Source organism: Austrofundulus limnaeus, unplaced genomic scaffold, assembly GCF_001266775.1.
Source record: "Austrofundulus limnaeus strain Quisiro unplaced genomic scaffold, Austrofundulus_limnaeus-1.0 Scaffold7, whole genome shotgun sequence".
Lineage (NCBI taxonomy): Eukaryota > Metazoa > Chordata > Actinopteri > Cyprinodontiformes > Rivulidae > Austrofundulus > Austrofundulus limnaeus.
In genome coordinates, this window is record NW_013952409.1 from 3,953,869 (window position 1) to 3,962,959 (window position 9,091).

Here is a 9,091-nt window from a genome sequence, read left to right on the forward strand (position 1 = left end):
TTGTAATAATTATAGGGAAAATATTACATCACCAATTATTTTATCACCCTTTAAATTGATTTCTGAAGTGCAGTGGTTCCCAAACCTTTCGGCTTTTGACCCACAAAACAACAGTAGCAGAGACCTGTGCCCACAACTATTTTTGGATGATAAACATTTGCATCAGGTCAACTAAACATGGGCATAGTAACAATATTTATTATTCTGTATTTATACATTTTAGGCAACTAAGGCAAAAATATAATTGATTTAGAAAATCTTTTCAGGACCCCAAATTGATGTTTCAGGACCCCACTTTGGGTCCCGACCCCAACTTTGGGAACCACTGATTTAGATGACTAACCCAGCATGTTACAAGTTTTCTTGAAACACCTGTCTGTACTGTTGCTGATGAGACGGTGTTTAGCTGTGTTTGGTCCCGCCTTTTGCTCTTTTCAACACCCACCCACCAACCTCTCTGGCCAACCCACCACCAGTTCTTTACCCAGCAGCACCGTGAATCTCCTGGACACGTCTTCAGAGCTCCGGACCTGTGGAAGCGAACAGTCCGAGCAGCCGGTGGCCGAAGGAGGCAGCGGACAACAGGGGGCCACACCGCGGGGTGCAGAGACACGAATAACTGCGCTCTCGACGGGAAGACAGCACCGTTAATCAATTTAAAGGTATGTTACTAAATGACAAGACATAAAATCAACAAACCGCCCACTGGCCGCAATTTAATTTGAATTTTGATTGACTTTTTTTTTTTTTTTTTTTTTTTTTTGCGTGCGTAGCTTAGCTTAACTTTTAAGCCAGCGTTTGAAACTCATGATGCCTCGCACAGAAACGGGTTTAAAGTAAACAGAGTTTAGTTATTGTTAATTTTTCATCCCACAGAAAAGGACCCGGTGCTTCATAACACCAATTTAATCTCGTTGAAGCGATGTCAAGTGTGTGAAGCTAACGGGTGTTGTACCCAACTTTGTCACCCCGCAGATTATGTGACCTCATTAGAAGTTTCTGCCCCAGTGCCGTTTTAAAGCCTTTTTCCACACAGTTAATTTCCATTTTTAACTAAGAAATATTCAGCTGCGTTGGTACCTAGTCGGGAAAAAAACTTTTCTCAAATAAAGTAGTGATGAGCTGAAAAATGAAGATGGTGTTTTGAGGTTCCATGTTATTATTAAAACCCAATATTCATATACACGGGTTTTAAAAGGCTAACTTTACTTGAGAATATATAGAAACCAAACCTCTCATATCTATATTTTTGTTTTACTTTTTATAAAACCTCAGACACATTTAGTGTATGTGGTGTGAAGGAATTCTATCCATCGTTTCAGTTTTTAACTTGACAAAACAAAATAAATGGAATAATAAGTTTATCTTGAAAGGTGAAATAGGGAAATATCCATAAAGGTTTGCGAAAGCCACTGTATCTGGGAGAAAAAAACTTTAAATCTTGTCAAATATTTTCAAAACATAAGTTGTAACAGAAGAGTTTTATTTATGTTTTTTCTAGGACATTAAAATTGTCTTTTTTTGCAGTGTATGTAAGTAATTCACTATTAAAGACCATGTGTCTATGAACTAAATAATTGTTTCATATTCTTAGAAGTATTTTAAAAGAGGTGAGATTTCAGAGACAAGAGTTGGTTAATCAGGTGTTTAATGTCTGTCTGTTGTTGGAGGAAATATGCAAATCAGGTAAGGTTTAAAAAGCTGGCACAGTTACAAACTTTTTTTTGTTGTTACCTAACATGTCATTTCCCTCTCCATTACTGTCTTTGTTGTGTGATTGTGTAATATGTATTAATCATCAAATCAAAAGGATAATTGTAAAAAGATTTGGTTTGTTCTTTCAAAAAAATTAGACTTCCAGTCTCTTCAGAAGTAAGACTTTTAAGGCTTACATATATAATTGGATATAAATATATAAATGCAAATTTTGTCCTAGGGTTTTTTCAGACATGAGCTGCATAATGTTGACTTTAATAATCCGTTAAAGTGATTTCATTTGGTCATTACATTACTCACTTTCCATTAATGTTGCCCAGACTTCTTTTATAAGTGCTTGTGAAAGTGACAGTCTGCCTCATCCAGCAACTTAAAAAAAACAACTTTAACATCTTTGGTATTTTGCCAGCCTGCCTCACATATAAATTTATTATAATTTGTTTAGTTTAAACTAAAGCAAGGGTCCAGTATACAGTTTGACTTCTGACTCTGATCATATTTATTATATTAAAACATAAATCTCTCCTATAGAGAGGTACATTGTTGCAACGGATAAACTCAAGTTAACTGAAGCAGAATGACCTTATTCAGTTGCTACAAAACAGCTTTTATAATTCAGATCGTCACGCAAACTTTCACGAGCAAATGTCTACATCTAGCCTGTTTCAGAAAATATGTGAAATATTCTCTTAACAGAAACGTATTTGTTCATGTGAACACTTTTTTTACATCCTGAATTCCAACACAACTTTCACATAAATAATCTAGAGGCATAAAATCTATTTAAAAAAGTTTAGAGGATGACTTTTTATACGCTCAAACTAAAGCCAATTTAGCTTTTTGTATTTCTGGAAGTTTTAAGTGGGGAGCACAACAATGAGCAGCTCTGTTGGTGATGACCTGGTCACTGAAGCATTGCGCAGGTAAACAGGTGCCACATGGCAGATATCCGGATAACACCGAGAACTAAACAGATGGGCTATCATTAGGACTGTAGACACAGTTACCTAATGAGATGAAATTTAAAAAAAGTGATTATGAGCAATCAGTTACAGAAAAAAATTATATTTTATAGAGCAAATAGGAGAGCAGAACGAGATGTTTGGTTTTTATTAACTGTCAGAATGAATCAACAATAAATCTGTCTTGATTTAGTTTGTTCTTTCAATGTTGCAAATTAATGCAAAAGTTTAATCTGAAAGTTAATGAGCCTTTGGTATGTTTAAATGATTTGTGATATGAAATCAACAAATATAAAACCTTTAATGTATCTTGTGTTCATGAATGAACAAAATCACTGACATGTTTGGGTGAACACAGCTGGCTGTTTTGACTAAATATAAAATATATTTTCTGAATTCCTGAATTCTTTCACTTCCAAAAATCAGTAACCCGATACTGATAATAACATGTAGAGCATGTAAAGCATTGGACTCTGAGGACCTGGGTTCAGGAACTACACAAAAATTGGAATCATATTTCAGTTGAAGAACTTGTGTGTTTCAAAACATGAAAACTGAGTTACAGAAAAAGGATTTTCAAGACCAAGCACTCAATCAAACCACAAAAAGACTCGTTTTTTTTTTTTTTTTTTTTGTTTTTTTGTAAATGATCTGTTCAATGACGAGGAAAGATTAATATTAGCAGAGAGAAAGGGGAGAAAAAAGCAGGTAAAAAAATGATTAGATAAATTCAAACTTATCACATTTGGGAATTTGTTAGTCTGAAGTCTGGAATTTCAAATATCTTCTCTAATTTTTGTTATCATATCAGTTGTTTGGAAGACAAGTTATCAACATTTATGGTATGCGTGAAATTTTTTAGCTGAAATCAGGTGATCATGTAGGAAGTAGATTTTTCATAGCCTTTATGTTTTATTTTTTTCTTTTTTTATGTTGTCCTTTCTTTTTCTTTGTATGTTATTCTCCTGTGTGATGGTGGACTGCCCGTTTCATTGTCAGCATCATTGAACCAGCATTTATTTACACCAGTCACTTATTTAATGAATTCAAGCATTTTTACGTCATATTCAATTTTTTAACTTTAAATGTTGTGATTTCATCAGCGTTTTATGCAATAATCTAAGTTGAATGAATACATTTAGATGTCTTAAGTTATTGTGACGTGAACTGTCAGTTGAACATTCTATTGTAAAGTTTATCTATTTAAGTCATAAAACAAACTGAATGTGTGAAAGTCAAAGGATTTCAAAATGACAGGTCAGGTATGAGAGTCCACCTGTCTGTTCCCCATCTAACCTTTTGAAAGAGGTTTTTAATGTGAAGTATTCCTGAGCTTTTATGGTCCAAAGAAAGCTGGGTTTTATTTTAACTACCTAGAGAGCCATAAATCTTAACAGCAACTTAACAATAAAAAAAAACTGCTATACCTCTTGAGCGATGACTAACTGTAAATCAACACAAAGGGTTGTTTGAGATTGTCAGTGAGAAAAAAAGGGCTTTTATTGCGGTAAGTTTTATGCTGATCTAATTTTTAACTTCCCATTTTTTGTTTTTGTCTCTTTCAGAAGAGGCAGTTCTCCACAAAGCTGAAAAAAGGCAGATCTTCTAACAGGATCTACAAGCATGAGTCCTCGCTACAAAATTAATTTCAACGCCTTAATTCTCCTGGTGGTCCTGCAGGGGGCAGCTGTGGTGCTGTTCTGCAGCTGGTATGTTCACTTCAGTCCCTGCGAAACTGAGCCTCCTCGAGGGAAAGTTCATGTTCTGCTGCTCTCATCGTGGCGTTCTGGTTCATCTTTCCTGGGTCAGGTTTTCAGTCAGCACCCGTCTGTTTTCTATCTAATGGAGCCCGCCTGGCATGTGTGGACCAAACTGGAGAAGCCCGGTGCCCGGCTCCTCCGAATGGCTGTGAGGGATTTGATGCGGAGTGTATTCCAATGTGACTTCTCAGTGATGGATTCCTACCTACCAGAAAACTACAACATGTCCTCCTTGTTTATGTGGACTCAAAGTCGGGCTCTGTGCTCGCCTCCTGCGTGCTACGTCACACAGCGAGGTCAGTTTAGCAATGAGACTCAGTGCCTCAAGAACTGTGACTCTCAGGGTTTGGACAAGGTCCAGGCTGCCTGCAACACATACAGTCATGTGGTGTTAAAAGAAGTGCGGTTTTTTGAGCTGGAATCTCTTTACCCACTTCTACAAGACCCCAACCTGGACCTCCGCATCATTCATCTGGTCCGGGACCCCCGAGCTGTGATGAAGTCCAGAGAGGCATCACCCAAAGCATTTTTGAGAGATAGTGCCATAGTCTTGGAGCAGAAAGACATACCTGCAGCTGAAGTGTCGTATAAAGTGCTGCAGGAAATTTGTCGTAGCCACATACGCATCAACGAGAGGGCCATCGTAAAACCGCCGCCGTTCCTAAAAGGCCGCTACAAAATGGTACGTTATGAAGACCTGGCACGAAACCCACTAAAGGAAGTCAGTGATATTTATGACTTTGTAGGTTTAGAAATGTCCAATCAAATGGGGGAATGGATCTATAAGAAGACTCATGGAAAAGGGAAAGGCACGAAGAAAGAGGCGTTTCAGATTACTTCTAGAAACGCTGCAGACGTCTCCCAGGCCTGGCGCACCGTGCTGCCATACAGCAAGGTCAAACGTGTTCAGGAAATGTGTAAAGGAGCCATGAAACTGCTCGGCTACAAGACTGTTGACAGTGAAAAAGAGCAGAAGAGACTCGACATAGATCTGCTAGTTCCACGGGAACCATTTCAGTTCAGCTGGATACCAGCTAAAACAGAGCAGGCTGATAAGATTTAAAACGCTGAAGAGACTGACGCTTCTGAAAAATGGAGTAGAGGACACTGGTTTAAAGTTCTTATTTAAAGAAAGTAGATGCCAAACACTGTTTGTTTGTTTACAAGACTCAGATGAAGCATGACAGCCCAGGCGTGGTGTGACACAATCTAAACTTGCCTGACATCGCTGGAAAAATCAGCTTCTGATTCTGGAATTTCACTGAAGTTTAACAGAAAAGATTTTTTTTAATCAGTTTAGCAAAAATTACCAAATTTTTGTTAAAGTGGGAAAATATTTGAAGCACTTTGTTATAGTATTTTAATATTGATTAGTTTGTTCAAATTTTCTGTGAAAAAATATTATATGAAACCAATCCAACTGGAAATATGAGAAATTATAAAGGTTCTTAATTTGTTGAAAGAGGACAGTACATTTCTGTTTCTTTACTTTCTTGTTTAGTTTTGTGACTGAGGTAACTTTGAACTCGCACCACTTGTTTTGCTTTAATGTTCTGGTGACATAAAGTGACAACAAAAAATAGCTTCAAATGCTGACGGCATGAACTAATTTGAATACAAGTCTGTGCTCTGGCTTCAGGCCAGTGCTTTGAAAAGATTATCTCAAACAATGCTTAGAGGAATGTTGATGTGCTGAGTGATTTCACTGAGACATCAAAGACAGATACCTTATTATTACAAATTTATAACAGAGCATAATTTTAATATCACAAATAACTTCTTAGATTGAAATAAATCATAGACCGCTATTTTCAAAGACCACTCGGTCATGTTCTGCAGGCTAATACATTTGGTCAAAACAAAATCTCACATCATAATACCCAATGCAAGGTACTTTTTAAACACTACTTTATAGCTTGATTGCAACCATTCCTGATACTTTAAAAACTCTGCAGGCCAATAGTTGGTCAGAAAAAACAAATCAAAAGTTTGAGAACTTTGTCTTGAAGGATAAACCAGATAATTAGATATTTATCTCCTATAAACGTTCTGAGCCAAGACTTGTTTTTATTGAAGGGTTTTATAAACAGGTTATGATTTCAGGAAGTGGAGACTTAAAGTAAAATGAATGTTAAACTCCAAATGAAAACTGTTGGCTGAATCATTTAACAAACTAGTTTTTAGAACACTAACAGGGTAGGAGACAACAGGCTCCTAGTCTTGGTCTTAAACAGGGCTAATAATTGAGTTTTCTTTCATTTCTACTCAGTGTTTCTGTTTTTATCCTCTGCTTTTTTTTTTTTTTTTTTTTTTTTTTGTCGCCTGCTGCCATGAAGGGCAGCTGGAAATGTCTCTGCGTTATCTGTTAGCAAACATCTCAAGGTTCAAGATGTCTCTCACAACTAGTAGACATTAGCAAAGACAAAATATCTTTAAAGCAGTTAATTTGAAGAACTTGAGTTAAAAGTTGTGGTAGCTGAGAGTCATCCCTCTCACGTAGTTGGAGCATTTTGTCCCGTCTTTGATTGAAACTTTGGCACGACTTTAAAGAATGCTACCTTGGTTTTGTTTTTTGTAGGTTTTTTTTTCCTGTTTTTGTTTTATTTTGTCTAATCTTATCAGCTCCTTTGTGTTCTTCAATGTGTTTTTAAGCCTTTTTTTATATTTATGTCTGACCTTCATTCTTTTATTTATTTATTGACTCTTCAAACGAAAATGTTGTGAATTTTTTCGAAGAGGCTCTGATCCAGGAACTCATTTATCTAGTCCAAATTAAAAAAAACATTCATGATCAAATGTTCTGTAAATTTTAACAATTTGGGATTAATTTGTTTATATCCTACCAAGTGTGTTTAATGTATAAATACAGTCAGAAAACTTGAACATTCAATACGTCTGCTGTCTTTTTGTCTCACTAAATGTTCATTTTTTGCATTCTGGAAACAACATTAGTGAAACTTTAATTTTGGTAATCTCATGAGATCTGTGAGAGTATGACAAATAAAAACAAACTTGAATCAGTTTAAAAACAAGATAATTATGTGTAAAGTCATCAGTTTATGAACTGAAAGAGAAAACAAATCTTAGTGGAACTCAGACTATTTATTCTTTTATTAATCACTTTCAGAGCTAAAATGAGGAAAACTGATGAGTCATCACGAAATACTTTGAATAATCTGAACTGTGGTGTTACTGGCATGTTTCCATCATTAGAAACCACTTCAACACGTAAACCACCGGTGGAACCTCATTTGCCACATTCTTCCTGAGGAGTCATCTAATGTGACGTTGATTACGGTCGACTTGATTCTTCTGATYATTTACTGTAAGAGATGCTAACTGGACTGACAGGATCTGCAGGAGTTTAGTCAACAATTTCATATTAAACTTTATCTGTATTTTTACAGTCATGTTGAAGAAGTCAGTGTTTATATATATATCTTATAAATGTATCAGCAGAAAATCAGCACTCAGTTTTCATGTCTACAGTGTGTCAAATTAATGATCACTTTAAAATAAAAAACATTAATTTCCTCCCCTGTCTTCACAACAGTACAGTTCTCCATCACCTAATTTCTGATGATTTTTACAAGGAAAATAAAAAAGTAATTCAGTTTTTAACAACCTTTTAAATTGTTTTCAAGACCGATTATTTACAGTTTAAATTGAGTAAATAATAAAATAAATTAAAAAACAATAAAACATCTGACATTTAAAAAAACGGCCCAATAGTTTAATTCAGATTTTTCAAAACTTGAAAGTGAAAAATGTCCAACATCCAGGGGTGTCACCAAAGGGGGGCTAAAAAAGGACATRCATGGCCACCTCTATAAATTATGTCCTTGATCAGAGGTCTTTTTTTTCTTATTTATATGTGGAACCTCATATGCATACAATTCTTGAACAATTAGTAGTTAAAAGAACACATTTAATTAAATAAAAAATAAAGTTTAAAAGCTAGTCTTTTTGAATAAGGAGTCAAACTGAATAAAAYACAGTGCAGAAAGCCAATATCTAGATCAGAGTGGAGGATCAAAGGAGGGTATGTTTTTATAAATTTAAATTTAGGGAGAACAAGCTGCAATAATTCAAATAGGGACAGTGCTGAAACCAAGTCAGAGGGYGATTCTCCCATAAAGCTGCATTTTTCAAATATCCTGAATAGGACAGCATATTAAATTCTGTTTCAGCTTCCGGTTTAGGTATCAGCGCCCATCAGGCCAATCATTCTGAAAACTTTCTGAGGCGTCAATATCTGAAGAGTTATCATTCTTTATGTAGGAGCCATTTATCCTTTCTGGTGTTTATTGCCACCAGGGGGCGTATTTAATTTTGAGTTCTGAGTGTCTGATGGGGGGATGGGTTATTTAAGGTCAACCATGATTCTGTTCAGGTGTTGTTAATAGGTAGAGGCAAATAGTTTTCTACTGTGCTTGGTTTTGGATGTATGTCGAATTTATGTGGATCTTAAGGGAAACAGTAAGACAATGGACAYTGTACTGAAAATAAATGACTTTATTTTAAGTCAAACRRAAGATCGGCATGCTGAATCTTAATTKAGCGCACGTAAAACCAATGYCTTTCAAGAACAACCACCAGTAGCCTAAAATATAGGATTTTAGCCGCTACATTTAGGTAGAAAACTGTCTCATT

General features: G+C 35.7%; 1 protein-coding gene across 1 annotated transcript; it reads left to right on the forward strand.

Moving 5' to 3' along the window:
- Positions 1–492: 492 nt before the first annotated feature.
- LOC106536399 (carbohydrate sulfotransferase 6) lies at positions 493–7,328 on the forward strand. The gene is made up of 2 exons (XM_014033676.1): positions 493–662; positions 4,244–7,328. The coding sequence occupies exon 2, from the start codon at positions 4,302–4,304 to the stop codon at positions 5,499–5,501; it is 1,200 nt and encodes a 399-aa protein (XP_013889130.1). The 5' UTR covers positions 493–662; positions 4,244–4,301; the 3' UTR covers positions 5,502–7,328.
- The last annotated feature ends 1,763 nt before the right edge of the window (positions 7,329–9,091 follow it).

Coding starts and splice junctions, on each gene's coding strand:
- LOC106536399 (XM_014033676.1), top strand. CDS start 4,302: ATGAGTCCTCGCTACAAAATTAATTTCAACGCCTTAATTCTCCTGGTG.